Source organism: Oryzias latipes, chromosome 5 (genome assembly GCF_002234675.1).
Source record: "Oryzias latipes chromosome 5, ASM223467v1".
NCBI lineage: Eukaryota > Metazoa > Chordata > Actinopteri > Beloniformes > Adrianichthyidae > Oryzias > Oryzias latipes.
The window spans coordinates 5,847,588-5,867,156 of record NC_019863.2 but is presented as its reverse complement, the minus strand read 5'-3'; the positions used below and the strand labels follow the sequence as shown (position 1 = coordinate 5,867,156).

The following is a 19,569-nucleotide window of genomic DNA, read 5'->3' as shown; positions in this document are numbered from 1 at the left end:
CAGTCGCATACCCCAATGTGCCACCACGCTGCCAGCTTAACGTCAAGTTTTTGCTGATGCCTTCTCATCGGGTGGTGGCGGTTGCATCTGTGACTACAGCATTAGGGAGAATTGTGAAAATCTGCACCACCATTGACTCCAGCCTCATCCACTCATCTCTGCACACTGTAGTTCAGTGGATATTTTTCCTGCAGCAAGTCTCTGCAAGGGGCCGCCATGTTGCCCCACATGGCCTTGCTCCCCGTCAGCGATGTGAAAGTCATTACCTAAAAGCACAGACACTCAAAGGCAACCTTTTTTATTATTTATTGGCTTTAAATTAGGTGGCAGCGATGCCTCTGTGTACACCAGTCTGAAGAGGAAAGCTGACAGATGCTCAGCGGGACTGTAGGATCGTCGTCTCCTCACTCCATGCTGTTTTTGGTTTGGGAGAACATCAAGACTTCTACATGAAATAGTATAAATACAAGGCAAAACTGATGGAGAAAACGGGAGGATTGGAGTGCAGGACATTTTCAATGTTTTAAAAAGACAAGATTTAATTTAAAAAAAAGGAAACGTTAATACAGTCAATAAAGAATAATCTCCACAAACTCTTCATATTTGTTTTAATTCGTGTGCAAAAGAAGCTTCGTTTCGGCATTACATCCCGTTTCTTGAGCTCAACTCTGCTGCCATGAGCCCCAGAGGAGGCTGGACCTTTGCTTCTGCTGCCGCTCTGAAGACGCCAGACCGCAAAAGTCCAGGCGGTATGGATGGGATCCTGCTAACGGAACAAGCGGGATGCGTTCCAGGCATGGTGCCTGCTTTCCTGCACATCCTCATAGGCGCTGTGAGACATTTCCTTCTGAGACGTCCAGCAGCTGTGGAAGCGGTCAAACAAAAACTCCTGACGGGCTGCTGGGAGCAAAGCTGAGCATTATGGTAATCAGCAGGTTAGTGCAGCTCTTTAACCTGGTTGGTAAGTCTGTCTGGAGGGGGCTCACAGGTGAAGGCCAACCTGACAAATGACATGGAGTTGGAGCTCCTTCTGTGCCACAACTAAAGAACTAGCAAAACTACAACGTGACTTTACTCATCCTCTAGCTTTCTGATGTAATCTGTGCCCCATTTCAGAATAAAACCTGCACCTTCAGCCAAGGTTTGCATCAGCTTTTCAAAATAAGAACTCAAATCCGTGGGAAAGAACAGGAGGAAACTGAAGTGGGACTGTGGGACAGCAGACGGACGCACCTGTCCTCTGAGGTCTGGAGCGAGTTTTTCTGATAACTTCGGATTCTCAATAGGCCTGTAATAAAACACAGCTAAGAGGTGAGTGTTTGCCTGGGGCATTTGAACTGCACACCCCAACAAAAATCTGTCCACCCAACACGGGAGGATTTGCCACTGCCCCACCCCCTCCCTTCCTCCTTAGCATCCAAAGGTCTCCTGGGAGGCGTAGACCATGTAAAGGAAGCCGTCCTCGTCCCTCTCCTGCTCGTAGATCTCAGAGATGGGGGTGGACACGGACACCATGCTGTGCTGGTTGACCAGCAAGAAGGCGGCCTGAGTGGGGTTCAGCTGGAGCCGACGCCTGGGGTGGGGGCGAGATCGTAAGGCAAAAACATCTTTTCAGTCAATGGCTGTGTTTTTATTGACTAGGAAATTGCAGAAATTGGATTTGTGATAAATTTGTCTAATGGAAACAGGACAATTTAATAAAAAACTCACATTTTTTGGAAAAAGATTTTGCGCTCGGAGGAGGCGGTTTTTGAGGCAGATTGAAATTGAGATATTTTGCAAAACTGTAATGGAAACTTTTTTCCGAATTACTTGACCCACAACCGGATGGCAATGCGCCTCTTGGTGGGTAGTGGCGGCCTTGGACACTGCACAGCGGGCGCCACAAGAGGTCCCACAGCGTCACACAGCTCATCAAAAGTTGAGCGCGTCATGTGGAGTTTTTGGATCCACATCTCTAAAATCACCACCCACCATTTCCAAAAATGGCTTCATTTGTAGCCGCTCCTACGTTTAAGGAGCTCGCCGCTCCAAAGTCTGAATAAGACGCCAACGTCTCCTTTGATAGAGATGATGATGAGCGCTAGTGCCGTGGCAGAAATCTGAACGTATCTGCTGTAAATCAAAGCATTGTTCACATTCATCACCACATTTTTGAATAACTTATCGTGAGTTGGTTTGTAATTTTTCACGTAATCAGAGTTTAATAGAAACAGTGTAATTGCCAATTTTTTTCTTCTAGAATTTCAATAAAGTTTTGTGCATATGTGTCATGGAAACTTGGCTACAGATTGGTTGGTCTGCTGTTTTATCTCCAGTTACCTGGAGATTCAGGTGAGCAAATGCTGTGCATCATGGTTAATATGAAGTGATATTTATGCCACCACATTGCAAACAAAACGTTCTAAGTTGCAAAAAAAATATGAAATATTTGTTTTCAAAAAATAATTTTGAATTTACAGCACAAATGTTTTCACATGCGTTGTCTCATCTCGCTTTTTTCCTTATGACTTTGCTCTCATAAGTTTCAGTTTAGCGTGACAAAGCTGCCATCAAACAGCCTGCTGATTGGTCTAGATTCTAACTAATCAGGTGTCTCTGTCTTGTATTAAGTGCTTGGAGGAAGACGTGGACTTTGTATCGGTTCTGTTCGAAGGGGTTTCTGCCGTTTTCAACAATTCTGGCGCGTTTCTCTCAGAAGGAGCAGCAAAGCCACAAAAATGAAATAAAAACAGGGTTTAGCATTTCTTTCTTTTAGTGTAGCGACCATTTTGTTTAAAACCCCGTGGCAGAATAAAACGTCTGAACTCCAACTCCATGTCTTATTTTTATCAATTGATGTTGAAATATGAAGAGAAAGTAGCTTTTTTTATGAAAATTCTTTTCTTACAAAAGCAGTTTTTAAAAATAAGAAACTGAAAGATTTAACATAAAATGAACACAACACACATGCCTGTTGATTTAGCGTAATGTCAGCAGATAAACTTTACAGGTTATTTTACAGTTTCAGGAGATCCTCAGCCATAAATTCACAAATCTGAAAACAAATAAGATAATCAATGCTGTAAATCAGTGGTCCCCAACCACCGGGCCGTGGACCGGTACCGGGCCGCGGGAAATTTTGGCACCGGGACGCACAGAAAGAAAAAATAATTTCCATTTTATTGTTTTTTTTCGCAAAAACGTTTTATTTTGAAAATTGACTGGATTTTCTCTGTTACATCCGTCACATTTCACGCACGTCAAAGTCGCGACACCAAACATCACATGATACACCCCGCTAAAATTAAACCCAAACAACCAAAATGAGCAAAAAACAAACTTCTTTAGAAAGTTGCTTTGACAAGGGGAAACGGTCCAATGAAGAGACAGAAGAGGAACCTGCACCCGCTAAAAAAGGTAAATCTGCCTTTAACAGGCAGCGGTAAACGTGCCTTGCGTTGCACCTCTACTAGCTTGGTTTCATTTATCAAATCATGTTCTGGTTTTTGTACTTTAAGTGAGTAGGTCTGCACGATACATCGCAAATTTATCGTTATCGCAATACCCAGCTCTGCGATATCCATATCATTAATTGGCAAAAATCTGCAAAAATCACAATAAATTGTAAACCTTAAATGTGTTAAAACAATCTTATGGCAGCTTGAGGCATTTAAAGAATCAATTAAATCCCTTTATGCATTTGACCAATCGGATGTACGCCTTCATATTGTTGACCAATCAGGTGGAGGCCTATTCTGTTAGCTGTTTGTCACCTATGTTGACGAGGGTCATATAATTTTAAAACTGTTGGAATGAAATGGGAATGATGTTTTTGGTTATTTTGCCATTTGATTATGTACCGCAAATTATATCATTATCGCAATATTAATCTCTCATATCGCAAGTTTTCCTCATATCACGCAGCCCTATTAGTGAGTAAATCTCAATGAACCTCTTAGTGTATTACTCGCCGTTGCAGGTTAGAATGACACCCAATCATGGACTGATGTGTAGCACAGCACTGTTGGGTTTACTTCATGACTGAAACCAAGCTAGAAAGAATCCATATTAAAACGATAACTTTCAGTTTGATACTGTAAATATACACAAGCCAGGGATGGTGTACCGCAGGGCCCTGTGCTTTGTCTCATGCTTTTTCAGTTTTTGTACATTTGTTCGCTTCTCTGGTCCAGCTCTCCTGCTCTGTTCCCTTTTTTATGCTACGTTTCTGCAGTGGCAGACTAAACAAGCCTCTCTGTCATCCAAAGTTGAAGTTTAATGAAAGCAAACGAGGGACCAACCTGATTATTTTTACCAGCTCACTCATGTTGACATGGTCAGGTACCAGGAACTTGGTCTTGTCCAGAATGGGCAGCTGTTTCTCCCCCTTATACCGTTCAATGATCACCTGCAGACAAAGATAAGTTTGTCTGTCTTTTCTATATGTTGGGTACCCCCCTCCCCCACCAAACATGGAAACATAGGAGTTCTGCCACATGCTTTCCTAATGCATTAGCATGCTCAGAGAAATGTCCACATGGTAAAAGCTGGTCTTCAATGCATGCAGTGATGATCAAGTTAAAGGCAGCTTACAGGGATCTTGTTTGGGTGCTGCTCCCGGATCTGCTGCACCTCTTTGCACCGGTCAGCTGTGGGGAAACCAGACCCAGAAAAACATTGAAAGGTTCTGTATGTTAACTGCCTGAGTGTTCTGCAGTGCTAATGTGAAGGCTGTAATGGAGCAACTGGGCATCTTCTAAAACCACATGAAATTTGTTCTTGTCCTGTGCAGAAGGCGAGAAAACAAATCAGAGCTGAAGGCTTCTTGTATTGGACAGATGTTACTGTAACAATAGGAGGTTAGGAATCTTCTAACACACAAGGTGTATATTTGTATAAACTTATTTTGTATATGAAGCTAAACTTTACATTAAATATTTTTGCATACATCTCCTGCTGGACTGGATGGAAAAAAAGGAGAGAAAGAGGAAGAGGGATGTTAGAGATGGGGGACATGGGTACAAAAGAAAGGGGGGAAAATGGGGTTCAAGTAGTTGGAGGATGATAAAGACGTATGGGAGGGGGTAGAATCACAAAGCAACAAAAGTAAAAAAGGTTGAAGTGGAGGGCTGAGCTTTCCAGGAAAAATGGAAAGAGTTTTATTTGTTCATGGAGCTGAAACCTGAAAACCTGCATGCTTGGTATGCCATCAAAAGGTTGCAGTGCTCAACGAATATAACATTCAGCACCATTATGAGACTCAACATAAAAAAAGTTTCACTATTTGCAGTTAAGAAAAGAGAAGATTTACCAACTATTAGCTAGACTGAAAAAACAACCGTCTGCATTAACTGCAGCCGTGACGTCAGTGATAGAGCAGTGATAGACACCTTATTGCAGACAAGTTGGAGCAAACATCCAATCCATTTTTGGATTGTGAACTTATGGAAAATATGAAGGATGCAGAAGTGTTGTACCCCAAAAAGCAGTCTACCTTTGCCAACATGAGTCTGTCAAGGATTACGATTACACAACATCTCCGAGGAGACTTGGACGGCCAAATGAAGGAATCTAGTCATTTATTGTATTTTCAGTCACTGTTGATGAAAGCACCGACATCACAGATGAATAAAGTTGTGCATATTTATTAGAGGTGTTGAGCAGACCATCACAGCAGAGTTTCTTGAGTTGATGGACAAAACAACAGCTGATGACATAGTCAGCTCTCTAGTTACTGTGCTGGACAATGTTGGAGTGAACTGGTCACATGATGTCAGTCTGGTCACTGATGGCGCCCCATCAAAGCTCAGGAAGAAGGCAGGTGTTGCCACAAAATTCTGGCAGCAAACCAGGAAAAGACTCTTGGAAATTTCATTGTGTTTTGCACACTTGAATGACAGTAAATGTGTTGCTGCACAGGATTTAAATCCTGATATTGATGGATGGTTTCAGGAGAGAAAGGGAGGTTAACTCCAAATTGCTCACATATGTTTGCAAGTATGATTTAGTCTAATTTTTCCTTTATTTACACATTTAAATCTTAGGCAAGGTGTTTCTTTTTTTTCCGTAGCCCCTCTTGAGTTTATTATCAGGATTGCTTCAGTCTGTATAAAATTGAATCGACCATGTTTTTTTTAAGTGAAATGCATTTTGTTTTAGATCCCTTGGCCTCTGTCAATGAATCTGTAATAATAAGGGATTTGCCTCCTATGGTTAAGGCATTTTTTCCAACTAAGAAAAAAAACCACAAAGCTGTTATTTTGCCTTTATGTTACTGGTCTGGCCCACATGAGATCAGACGGCCCCCAAACCAAAATGAATTTGACACCTTGTTCCCTCTGTCCTTGTCTTTTGTATTCCTGGAGTTTTTCATTTATCATAGACATTGAGTACATGTGGATTAATTAGCTAGTGTTTCCTGGTGTCATTTAGAATGCTGCATTTCTTGTTTTTGAACCCCGGCAGAAATCAAACCTCACTTAAGGGTTCCTTTCCTGCTGCTGCAGTTTCACTTGTTCACATTAAAGATGGAGGCCAGAGGCTGAGTGCTGTCTGTGTGTGTTGTTAAAGAACGACAGAGTGCTGGAATGATGAGAGCAGCTTCTTCCATTACAATGACACGAGCACAAAAATGATTCCTAGAAAACAAATGTTTCAACCTTAACAAGTAACATGGATCTGGTTCTGCAGGGGGTTCTGCTCTTTCATTGAGATGGAGGTGTCCTCTAATGTTGTTATTGCTCAGTAGCTACAGCTGACTGTGGTTGCCAATTTGACTAAATTTGGATTTTGGTTCATGTTAGGCGATCCAATTGGATCTGATCCACTGACTTAAAGTGGATCCAGGACACCTTTAGCCAAAACGTCCACCAGTGTGACTCAGAGAGAAATACCTGCAGGTTCTGAACAGTGTAGGGGAAGTTTTCCAGATTCCTTGTGTTTCTTCAAGATAATCAAGTGTAAATTAAATATGTGTACAAACAAACAAGTAAACAAGAATGGATGTCCAATCTATTCACATTTTAGTTTCCTAAAGTTCAGTCCACTGTTGTTTTTCCACATCAAAATGATCCAAAGGGAACATTTTAAAAACATTCTACCACACTGTATGGTGACATGACTTTGTCTATATATGTTTATATTCAAAGTATTTTCTACACATAGGACTGTAATGATGGACTCATCAGTTTTTGCTGATGACATCACATGTATGTTGTGTTGTCTGCTGTGATGCACTTGGTCACTTTAAACCTTATAGTCAAATAAATCTACTGTACTTCAATCCAAATGGTAACGATATCAATTTATCTCATTTTGAATGTTTTCTATTTAAACATCTTGAGAATTGATCTTTTAATAATCCTCTACAGCAGGAACACGTGATAAGCAGCTTCTTGGTTGAAATGGCTGCCCCCGTTGGGCCTCAGCTAAAGTAATCTATTACTTTTAGATCGTTTCCTTGTTAGAGTACAGTAGTCCTGAGGTGGTCAGTGACCTTCTGCTGCCCCCCCACCACAGTACCGTTCCCCTGACCCCCAACAGAGAAGCACCGCCTGAACCTCCACGACCTGCGAGACCTCTGGAAGAACAGAAGGAGCTTCCGGTGTCACATGGCAGCATCCACGGTAAACGGGTCAAGCACTGACGGAACCGAGGTCCGGCTCGCAGTTTTTAATCTGCTATCGGAGGTCTGGCAGAACGGGAACAGGCCCAGAGTGACAAGAACCCAGCTGACCCACGAAAACCTGCAGAGGTCTCGCGCCGGTCCTGCCGACAGCGACGGAACCGGGCCGGCCATCCGCGGACACGGCGGCCCTGGCCTGCCCTGAGAAAGTCCGGTGGCGGACGGGCTGGCGGGGCCCACAGCGGCCGGTTCTTCTTACCGAAAGTCCTCCGCTGCTTGAAAGGCCTGTCGGACGGCATCTTTGTCGCCGTGGTGTCAGGTCCAGCCCGGTTAAGTCAGACGCTGCAAATCGGTTCGGCGCTCTTCTCTACAGGTCTTCTCAGCGGCGGCTCCGTCCGGGCAAACAAAGCCTCTGAACACAGACGGTGACGTCAGCAGCTACGTTTAAAGGGGACGTCCCCCATTTGCTCGGAACCAAACTGGTCCAGGTGTTGGAACCACTTCACTCCTTCATTCCATCAGCCAGACTTTGGGCTTCCTAACTGGACTGAGAAGCTGCCGTTCTCACCCGAACCAAACAGAAAACCCGATCTGCATGGAGCAAAAACGCTATAGGGGCAGGTCCCTCTGCGGTCCCTCTGCGGTCCCTCTGGGGGCCCTCTGGGGCCCCTCTGGGGCCCTCTGACCATCACAAGACTCCAAATGAAGATTCCAGGCTCAGACATCAAATGCTGGATTGCTGTCTCTTCTCCACAGATCATTTCTGTTTTGGAACAGTAGAATCTCTAGCTCACCCTGGAAAAAATGTGGATATTACATTATAAATATTTTTAAACTACTTAGATAAGATGCATTTCTTTTAAATGTTTATAGCACTATCCACTGCACATGGTGGCACAGTGGTCAGCACTCTTGCCTGACAGCAAGAAGGCCCCTGGTTCAAGTCCTGAAACAGAACATCAATGGGGACGTCTCTGCGTGGAGTTTGCATGTGTACCACTATGGAAGTGTTTCTGTAGCATAATTAAAAATAAAAGTCAATACCAGAAAAGCTTTTTCATTTTGAAAATGCAGCTGCATTTGTTGACTCAAAATTAAAATAAGCAATCCTCCAAAATGTTCTTTCTTTTCTTTTTTGCCCCGCCTCCCTCCTGCAAATGCTAACTAGAATTGAATTGGTCAGTTCAAGAGGGGCCCAAGTCCACAATTTTTCAAAATAGAGATTTTATTTTTTCTATGGTCTTCAAGGGAAAAGCTATCTGATTATGTGCAAAAAAAAGTCCCAAGTCCGTTGTTATGTATTGACTATGCTTGACATTTAAAATGCATTAAGTGCATTTTCCTGGACTTGGGCCTCTCTTGGATGGGTTTAGCTTTATCCCATAGATGGCAGCACTAGTTATCCAATATGGCAGCACCCCTGTTTAATTCAAGAAGGGTCCAAGTCCAGAGACTTTAGTTTGCTAGTCCTCTAAAATGATAAAAGTGAGGTGCTTCATATTATAGCATTTGTAAGCTATGAACTTGTGCTAAATCTGGGTAAAGTATTCATCATTTGGTGTAGCCTCCCTATAAGCTATGCAATTAAAATCATTTCCTGGAAAAACAAACCTCTTGGACTTGGGCCCCTTTTGAACTAACGGATTCAATTTAATATTGCGACACTTTTCGCACGGTGGATGTGAAAACGAAAATGCAATCCTCTCCTTGCATTTTTGCTTTAATTATGTCACAGATGTTAAAGTAGAAATGAAAAAGCATTTTGAAAGATTGATGTTTCATTTTAATTTTGAGTTATTTGATGCAGTTACATTGTGAAAATGAAAAAGCATTTCTGTTAGTCCATTTTAATTGTCAAATTAGACATTTCTAAATGAATTTTGCATCACATTTACCAGAGAACATTTTGTAAAGGAAATGTCAAAAACCGTTTCATTATCATTTTAATTAAGTGACAGAATGAGTTGTGTTGAAAAAGAAAAAGCGGTTTGGCAGATTGTGTTTTCATTTTAATTTGAGTCAACAAATACAGCTTCATTTTTAAAATGAAAAAGCATTTCTGGTTTTGAATTTTTTTTTAATCTTGCTACAGAAAAAACATGCTTCATAGGTTCATTGGGAACTCTAAATTGTCCATAGGTGTGAATGTGTGTGTGCATGTGTGTGTGATTGTGGCCCTGTGACAGACTGACAACCTGTCCAGGATGTCCCCTCCTTTGCCCGCAATTGGCCCGGATAGGCTCCAGCAGCCCGGTGAACCTGAAAGGATAAAATTAGAAGATTCGAATATGAATCAATGAATGAATGGTTATATAAATATTATCCACTAAATGTTTTTTTATCTCCCACAGATTTCAAAAGGATATCAATTTGAAATAGTCTTCTGGAAACCGTTACACATTCATTTAAATTCAAATTCAAATTAATTTTATTTATATAGCATCTTTCAAAGACAGCTCAAGGTGCTGTACATAAAAACAAAATCAAATGCAATAAAATATAATAAGATACGTTAAATTAGCCCCACACAATAAAATACACAAAGACAAATATCAGTGGAAAATAAATAAATAAATAAATAAATAAATAAATAAAGATAAACCAGAGAAACCAGAAGGCGCCGTCTGCCCTGTCCTCCTATTGGCAGGGGTGTCAGTATAAAACACAAACACCCCAGCCAAGGGTGAGAAAACACTCGTAAACAGTCTAATAAAATAAATGTGTTAAAATATCATAAAAAAAGTATACAAGTAAAATTCTAGATTAAACAGATATGTATATGATAAAATGTCATAAAATACAAGAATAAAAATTCTAGATTAAGCAAATAAAATGATAAAATTATGTGATAAAACATCATAAAACATAAAAAGATTGAAGAATATGATAAAATATCATAATTTAAGATCTGTTCATGTACCACAACATTTTGGACTGGTGTACTAAACTTGCTGGAAAAATATATTCTTCATTATGTTATTTTGTTTTGTTTTTCTTTGTTATAGGCATATTATCTTAGGTTGTTGTGTTTTTTTAATTGAAAACAAGAAGGCCTATTTACTCAATTTAATTTTTCTTCTAGCCAAATTCCATAAATGTAAATATACCTCCATGAAACCATCTTTACTTCTTTTCATTTGTGAAAACAAAAAAACTACAGTGACTTCTCAAAAATTCTACAAATTTAAAAGCTATTAAAACTTGAAATTTATTTAAAAATGTCATCTTAATAACTGGTGACACACTGAACGCTCTTCCATTTGGCGAAAGAAAGGCATTCTGTCTCTCCTCTGGACATGTCCCAGCCATCTCAGTCTGGCCTCTCTGACTTTATCTCCAAAGCCTCTAACATGTGCTGTCGCTCTGATGCACTCATTCCTGATCCTATCCAGGTCACTTCCAAAGAGAACCTCAGCATCTTCATATCTGCTGCCTCCAGCTCTGCTTCATGTATTTTCCTCATTGCCAGTGTCTCTAAGCCCACAACATGACTACTCTCACCAGTTTTCTACACCTTTACTTTCATTTTAGTTGAAACTCTTCACATCACACCTGAGACGTTTCTCCACCCATTCCAACCCACCTACACTCGCTTCTCCACTTCTTTTCCACATCTCCATTCCTCTGGACTGTTGACTCTAGATACTTCAAATCCTCCACCTTCTTTATCTCTTTTCCCTGTAACTTCACTCTTCCACTTGGGTTCCTCTCATTCACACACATGTGCTCCATCTTCCTGCAGATAACCTTCATTCCTCTCCTTTCCAGGGCAAACCTCCACCTCTCTAGCTTCTCCTCCACCTGTTCCCTGCTCGCGATCTTGGGTCTAAAGATGCATGGGCAAACTAAAAACTCAAGGGGGAGCTCTGGTTTTAAAAGTGAGGGCATTTTTTGTTACGTTTACTGACCCAGTGTAAAGTGGGAAATTAAAACGTTACAGAAGAAATGATGTGAAGATAGTTTCAAAAAAGGCAGTTGAACGAGTCAGAAGTCATGATTTAAATAGATCTATAGCAGGCGTGTCAAACTCATTTTCACTGAGGGCCACATCAGCATAGTGGTTGTCCTCAAAGGGCCAGATGTGACTTATTCATGTAACTAAATGTAATGAAAAATAAATGTAACTACTCCTTAATGTTAAATAACTCATTATTTATTTATTATAACTTTTTAAAGTGACAATTACAGTTGCATAAAAACGTATGTTTGCTTGTTACTCTACCATAAATCTTTTTACATTTGATTCTGTCAGGTTAGTTTATATGGACAGTGTTTAAGTCCTAATGTATAGTTGCCCATTCCGATATTTTAAGTCAGATTTCCCCTAGATATGACTAAATACACAACAATTTTTATTTTATTTTAAGAAAATAAAAACTTTTATGCTTGAGTTTGACACATGTGATCTATAGTAAAAGTAAATATGTACACAATGAAGCATCAAGTAATAACACAGTATTAAAAACATCCATATGTTAATCATGGCTCCAGATTTCCATTGTCAAAAAATCATGTTAGACAACAGCACAGTGTTTGATTAGCTTTTTTTTCTGTCTACATACTATCGGTTTCATTCTGCAAGCAAAAGTCTGGAAACATCGTTTTCCCCTCACTGCATTAAAAGAATGTTTCCCTTCAACAGTTGTAAACTGTTTCCCCAACATTGGAGACAATGCTTATTTTATCAGTAGTCCGTTAAATTTAACATTAATACAAATTAACAGTTCAATGCCTAAAACAGACCTCTGGGGTCCACCACAAGAGGTGTCCAGATACACTGACCAACTAAACTCACTAAACTGGACTGTTTATAAAAAATCATTTTTCCAGCATATTCACTAAATCTCAGTGAAAAGCAATAAACCAAATTTAATTTGTTTTCCTTTTTATTTCCTTCTCTTCTGCCCATATGGTTGCTGAATGTAATCATGTAGTGTAATAATTTTAAAGTTCAAAGAAAGGAGGAAAAAAACGTTTAAACTTGGGAATTAGGGGAACTTCCGAGGGTTCGTGAAGGCAGCATTCAGCAGCAAGACGACAGGAATAGACCGTCTGTGCGCACGCGCCCACTGGGATTGCGCTGCTCGAACCTTCAGGCGGGTTTGGACCTGCATGTCAGAAGCCTGTGCATCACTTGCTGTTGTTCAGCTCCGAACGAACCGAGCCGAGAGTCCAGAACCTGCACCTGGTGAGTGGCGCGGATCAGAGATGCGCTCCTGCGCTGTGCAGGAGGTCCAGAGGTTTTGGCTTGGGGGTGTTTTTGTGGGCATCTCGCAGGAGTTCAGGTCCTTCTGCCTGAAGCGCTGACTGAGATCTTCTTGAAGGCTTCAGTTTTTCCTGCTGTACTTTAAATAATCGCATTTCTTCTGGAAAGTTTGGGAACATAGAATGGAAAAGTATTTGAGGGACTTTCAGTTTAATCATTGAAACTTTTAGTTTTTGCTGTCAGTTGGAGTTTTGAGGCTCTCCTAGTAATAAAAATGCTTTTTGTTGCCATGTTGGAATTTTCTCTGCTGAAGTATGTGGAAGTGTTGGAGGTGGAGGTGTTGGTCAGTGCTGCTCTGTCAGGATGTGTGTCACGACTGCGACCATCAGATTCCCAGGGTGACATCTGGTTTAAAGTCTCAGAGTACAGTGTGGAACTGCTCCCACTATTGTCCCAGTCTTTCCGGTTGTGGAGGTCAGCACCCTCACTGCTGTACAGTCAGTCTCTCTGTGGGTCTGTTGCTTCCTGCCCTGCCTGTTTGTGTGTGCCGTTTCCCTACCGTTGAGCTTTGTGTCATTGTGTTTCCTCTGAAAAAGTCCTGCTGCTTCTGCTGCTGCTGTTCATCTCTGCTGCCACCCACAGAAAAAGTTTTCTTCATGAAACAAGAATGCGAGGGACCTGCGTGGAAACTGAAAATCACACACACGCTTCTTCGTTTTAAACTTTACAAACTGAACTTTGACAGTTTAAACTCAGTTTGGTTAAAATGAAGAAACTTTCTCACCTGTACAGCTTTTTTTTTGGTCAATCATAAGATACAACTCCCTCAAAAAGCCCCCCCACTCCCAACCCTTTAACCTGCCTGGACCTCTAGGACGTAAAACAAAGCATTGTGTGCACCATAGAGCGCTGTCTGGATGGGGAGGCAGCTGAGCCTGAAACAGCCCTAACATGGACAGGCTACTGCAGCAACAGATACAACAACTCAAGCTGAAATCAAATAAATCATAAAATAAGGATTTTGGCATTTTCAGCGTGTTCTTGTAATATTTTTCTCATGATTAAGGATGTATACAAAGAAATCTAAGATTAAAACTGAGTATTTTTTTTTTATATTCAAATAGCTGTGAATCAGGAGCCGATGGAAAAAGCTTGTAGGTTTGACGTAGGACATACAACGGCAGGACAAAGTCCCATCCGGGATCCCGCCTCCTCTGCAGTTGGTGTCAGTACAGAGTAAAACCAGTTACATTCTGTAGAAGAGGGATCAGGCTCTTTCAGTTGATCACATCCTCTAGACTTGGTAACATCTGAGGTTTTCATGATATTTCTTTTCCCTGCTCCTCATGTCTGACCAGCTGGCGGCGCCAATGGAGGCAGTGACCCCAACACCCTCCTGCCCCTCCTTCCCACATCATGTGTATGTTGTTATGTGTTGTGCGTTTGGTACAGTGGACGTCTGTTCTTTTGGGGCAGCAGTGGCTCAGGTGGGTAAGCAGGTCGTCCAAAGAATGAAGGGTCAGGAGCTCAAACCCCATTCCCCCTAGTCAAGCATCGCCGTGTCCCTGGGCCAGACACCTCTCCCCTCCTGCCTCCAGTGTTGCTCCACTGGTGTGTGCACGCTTTCGAATGTCCCGGTGATCAGAGGGGCCATAGGCACATACTGGCAGCCACGGCTCTGTCAGTCTGCTCCAGGGCCATTGTGGCAACATCAGTAGCTCACCATCACCAAGTATGAATGAGGAGTGAATGAAAAATGGACACATTGTAAGTGCCTTTAGCGTCTGAAAAAACTCAAATAGATTATTATTATTATTTTCTTGACCTAGACTTTGTCTCCCTATGTGAGCAGAGGGCACATCATCCCCTTTCCTTCAATGTGTTCTTCCCCTTCTCCCTACCTGGGCGTCTTTGCCGTAAAAATTCTGTATCAATGACGATAAAGGCTCAACCTGGAATTCTGGGACGCACTGACAGCATCTCTGCCACAGTCTCTTCAGATTCTAAAAAATGCCAAGACCACTTTTGTGTTTCTCCTATCTGCTCCCTTTAACCCTGGAAAGTTTCCCCTACAGGGTCAAGGAAAAGAGCATGGGAAAAGGTGATAAGAGGGAACCTGTCTGTCAGTTTGAATGGATCCTGGGAATACCTGATAAAGACGGTCATTTGATCGTGGTGTGTCGTAGCATGGAAGGATGGAAAAACATTAAAGGCAGGAAGGCCTGGAGACTGGGATTGGGAGGCACTGCTGGAAGCAGATAGAACTGAGAGGAGAACAGGAGGGACTGACAGGAAAGTGAAGGAAGAGCCGCTTCAGCTTCACACCGGGATGGCAGAGCCTTATCAGAACCCAACCACACTGTCTGAAGTCATCACAGCACCTTCTTGTGTCCGCTTAAGCTGACCGTAGATGACAGTCAATGTATAAAATAAACATTAAAAAAAGTCCCACTTCAGTCCCTGTTCAAATTTGTTCTCCGCATTTGACCCATCCCCTGGGGGACGAGCTGCAGACGAGCTGCATTTGGGAGGCAGTAGTGTTAAGGGTAGCCCAAGGACGATGATAACTATCATTGTGAAGCAGAATTCTAGGTCTCAAGCATTGAACTGGGTTAGTTTTACCCTACTGATAATGTGTTATTGCAATGGTAATTGCCCCATTACCATTGTTCATTCCCCTCCAGGAATCAAACCCTGGATCCCTGCCCTTCCACCTTACCAACCGAGCTACCCAGCCGCTAAACACATTGATGAAAAAGAAGAAACTGGATGAAAGTACTCAGCTGGGGTTTTTCTGGGGTTTTTGTAACTATTTGTTTCATTTTGTTTGGGTTTTTGGAAAATAGTCTGTCGAAGCATGAAAAAGCTCCAAAAAAGTTTCAGATCTAAGTTTGATCTCCATGTTTCTGTTTAAAACTGGCTTCAAATGTCTGGTAGAAATAAACTATGACTCAGATGTGTCTATCAAAAAAAATCAACTGAATAAACTTTAGTAAGTAGACAAGTGGAGAGGATCCTCAGGACAGAGACGCTGATTTGGAAAAAGAAAATCCCAAAAACGACAGTCTGGATTGTGAGCACACTTTTCCTCTGCCTCTCCCTGTCCTATTGTCAGGCCAAAGTTAAACTGGAGAATCCTGCCATGCTGTGATTCTGCTCAGATGCACCCCATCTATCTTCAGTGAGCAGTAGCCAATCATAGTTTCAAAGTTGCTCAGGGTTTCATCATGCTGGACCCAGGGGCTGATCCCCTTTTAACCTCACAACATTTCCAGGCCAGATGAAAATGTCAGAATGGTATGAACACCCACATGAAAACTGTGGACACAGCACAGTTCACAAGCCCAGAAAAACATCCCTTTCATTCTGTGTCACGGACTTGTTTTCCTAAATGAATTCCTTCTTGTCTTTAGCCCACTAAGTTCACCAAAGCTGAGAAAATCCCCACCTTCAGAAGAGACAGAGTGAGGGTTTTCATGAGTTTCTGCAGCCCATCCCTATGAGCACGACAGCTGCTGTCCCACGGGCTGGGCCAGGCCAGGCCGGACAGGGCCAGGTCCCAGGGCGGGCCACTGTGGTACTTTGTGGGTTAAAGGACTGAAATTGAGGGGAATTCAGTTTACTTGCAGAATACATGCACTCACAAAAATTCCCTGAAGTCTATTCATTGTAAGCAAAAAACTCAGAAGTTGGAATTCTACATCCATCCATTCATGTATGCATGGGTTAGGAGGCACACACGCATGCATGCAAGCATACACACATGTATGTACATACACATACATACCTACATACCTACAGATACACACACACACAGACAGATTTTTTAGATAGAGCACTTGTATGATAAAAATGGTCTAAAAATTGTTCAGTGAGTAGAATTATTTCCACTAAATGCATGTAAACAAGTCACTGATGATCAGAAAATTATGGTTTTTGGGATACAAACCAGTTTGATGTCACAGTTCTAGTTTGAAGCTCTCACTGAGAAACTCTGTGCAGTGGAAAGGGTTTTCATGTATGCATCATGCAGAAACTTTGCCCCCAGTTGAAGAATGACACGATGTAAGGATGAACTGAGTGCATTTAGTTTTCCTTTCTCCTCTGCAATGTTTATGGAAAATGGAGTGATAAATTAAGACATTGATATGTGATTTTAGGAATTCAGACACTAATTAACTCCTTCAGCAAATATGGACATTCGAAAAAAGATAAATAACCAGAATAACCAGTAGCTGTTCTTTTCATGCAAACGATGCGGCTGTGCAATTTATAAAAAATGCAAGCATTTGCGTGTAAAAGGCTTAAAAAGACCTTACTTTGAAACTTTTGTCTGAAAATATCAGAATCAGACTGCTGCTTTCAGAAAAACTTACATTTCCTACAATTTCCTATCCTGTCCTGACGTTTTATTTTTCCTCTAAGGTTGATTCCTTTTTGGTCAAAAATTCCCACACTTGTAGATTAGAATCAGGTTGAAGGAAATCACAAAAATGTAATTTGACCCACCAAAAATGTCCAAAGGAGTTTTTTACATTTACATATGAAACAAATGTATGACATGTTAAAAGGGATCATTGTAACTAATACACAGACTTAATGTGAACACAGAAGTACACATTTTTTTTTCTAATTGTTTGCCATGATGTTGGTTAGAGAGACAGGAAGCAGAGCTGGAGGCAGCAGAGATGAAGATGCTGAGGTTCTCTTTGGGAGGGACCAGGATGGATCAGGAAGGAATCCATCAAAGGAACAGATCATGGTGGTTGTTCTGTTGATCAATGCTGGGAAGATGATGGAGACGTTTGGACCTGTTGAGAGGAAGAACATTGATGATGTTGGTGAAAGGATGCTGAGGCTTGAGCTACCAGAAAAGACCAAAGAGGAGGTTCATGGATGTAGAGCAGGAGAACATGAGAAAGGGGGATGCAGAGGAGAGGGTTAGAGGGAGGTGGATGTGTCTCCGTGGTAACTCCTAAAGGGAGAAGCTGATAAGGCAAAGAATATTTTGTGATTTCATCATTAAAACATAAAACAGAGTTTTCAGCACAGTCTAGGCTTTCATTGTAAAAACTTGACAGGACCTGTCAAGGATCCAAGCTGTTGTTGTGAACAGCTCAAAGCCAAAATGTTACTGCTGCTGAAAGCAGAGCAGCCTAGTGGAGTGTCATTTTAATACATTTTGTTTCAAGACAAACACAGAGTCTCAAAGGAGCAAACTGAAAAGAGACGGGGTCACTGAGTGACAGACAGCGTGGAGCGGACCACCCAGTCGGGCTGACATCAGTGTCTCTGCCTCACAGGACACGACAGCAGAAGGGGCTCAGATAGCTGGGTCACGGCTGAGGATGTGCTGCTTTAAGGCTAAGATCAGGGTCCAGAAAGGGTCAGTGGCCCGCTGGCAGTTGGGCCTTTTCCTCAAAGCAGTTTAGCTTGAATTGTCATTTTTACCATGAGAAAGTCCCACAGCAAACATTACTGAAGCACATGGTCTACAGCTGCATCGGTGAAACACTGATGTGAAGCAGGACATGTTCCACCTCTGAGCTGCTGCGTAATGACACGTGATAGAAGCTGGTTTTAGGCAACTGGGTCACTGGTTCTACTGTGGAGGCGAGGTGTGGCTTGTGTTGCAGTAGTGATCTTTACAATATAAACTGTTGAAAAAAAACAAAGGGAACACCACAAAAACACATCCTGTAAATGCTTTTTTCTTTGTATTGCTGCCTTTGTTGACAACACAACCACACAAAAATGATTAATGGAAATTAAATGTATTAGTCTATGGAGGCCTGGATGTGGATTCATACTCTAAGTTAAAGTGGAAAATCTCACTACAGGCTGATCCAACTTTGATGTAATGTCTTTGAAACAATTCCAAATGAGGCTCAGTGTTGTTGTAGCGTCCACGTGTGTGCCAGGATGACGTCCAAGCAACACCTGGGTTTGCTTCTGATGAGCCGGTGGATGGTCTCCTGGGGGATCTCCTCCCAGACCTGGACCAAAGCATCCGCCAACTACTGGACAGTCTGTGGTGCAACCTGGCGTTGATGGATGGACCGAGACATGATGTCCCAGATGTGCTAACAGGAACGGGTGGGCCGGTCCATTACATCAATACCTTTGTTTAGCAGAAAATGCTGACACACTCCAGCTCCATGAGGTCCAGCATTATCTGGCATTAGGAGGAAGATGTTTTAAGGCTATAACACTCCACACTAAACACTTTACCCACTTTTCACAGACATACATAAACATTTTCACACTCTTCTCTCTTGTCTAAATTCTCAAACTTCAAACTTTCATTGAAAAATAAGTGCAGGATTATAGAATGAAAGCAAAGATCAGATCATAATCAAAGATTTATGTAAAGTTGGCAAACTGCAGATAATGGCATAGAGGAGATTGATTGACAAGGTATACGGCCAATGAGAACGCAGAGCACAGTATGCTGTAAGAAAAACATAAAGGAACAGAAAAAAACAGCATGTTTCATCGTTTCCAACTGTGTGAGTTATCATGGACTATAGAATGTAGACTATCATTTTAACATCATATCCGTAGCTTGGTTGAGCCTGACAAGGACACTGCTACAACTACTACCATTAAACATAATGATGATGACTATGACAACTGGATTAATGTAATAATCTTTTTATATTTTCTGATCATAATCAGAGTTAAGTTAAGAACCGGATAGTGGTAACTATGCAAAATTTAAAATAAAGTTAAGTAAAACACAATAGGGGTGGGATTC

The 19,569-nt window shown here is 41.7% G+C and overlaps 2 protein-coding genes across 2 annotated transcripts in view; one reads left to right on the top strand and one right to left on the bottom strand.

Annotated features, from left to right (window-relative positions):
• Window positions 1-290: 290 nt before the first annotated feature.
• Window positions 291-8,039, bottom strand: map1lc3a (microtubule associated protein 1 light chain 3 alpha). The gene is made up of 4 exons (XM_004068593.4): window positions 7,866-8,039; window positions 4,576-4,631; window positions 4,284-4,390; window positions 291-1,573 (listed from the first exon to the last, which is right to left on the bottom strand). The coding sequence occupies exons 1-4, from the start codon at window positions 7,903-7,905 to the stop codon at window positions 1,411-1,413; spliced, it is 366 nt and encodes a 121-aa protein (XP_004068641.1). The 5' UTR covers window positions 7,906-8,039; the 3' UTR covers window positions 291-1,410.
• A 4,613-nt stretch (window positions 8,040-12,652) lies between these two features.
• The window catches only part of LOC101171739 (semaphorin-3D), a 79,800-nt gene continuing 72,883 nt past the window's right edge, over window positions 12,653-19,569 (top strand). Inside the window, exon 1 of the mRNA XM_023954800.1 lies at window positions 12,653-12,794. The gene's annotated coding sequence lies outside the window, so the exon portion shown is untranslated. The remainder of the gene's footprint in view (window positions 12,795-19,569) is intronic.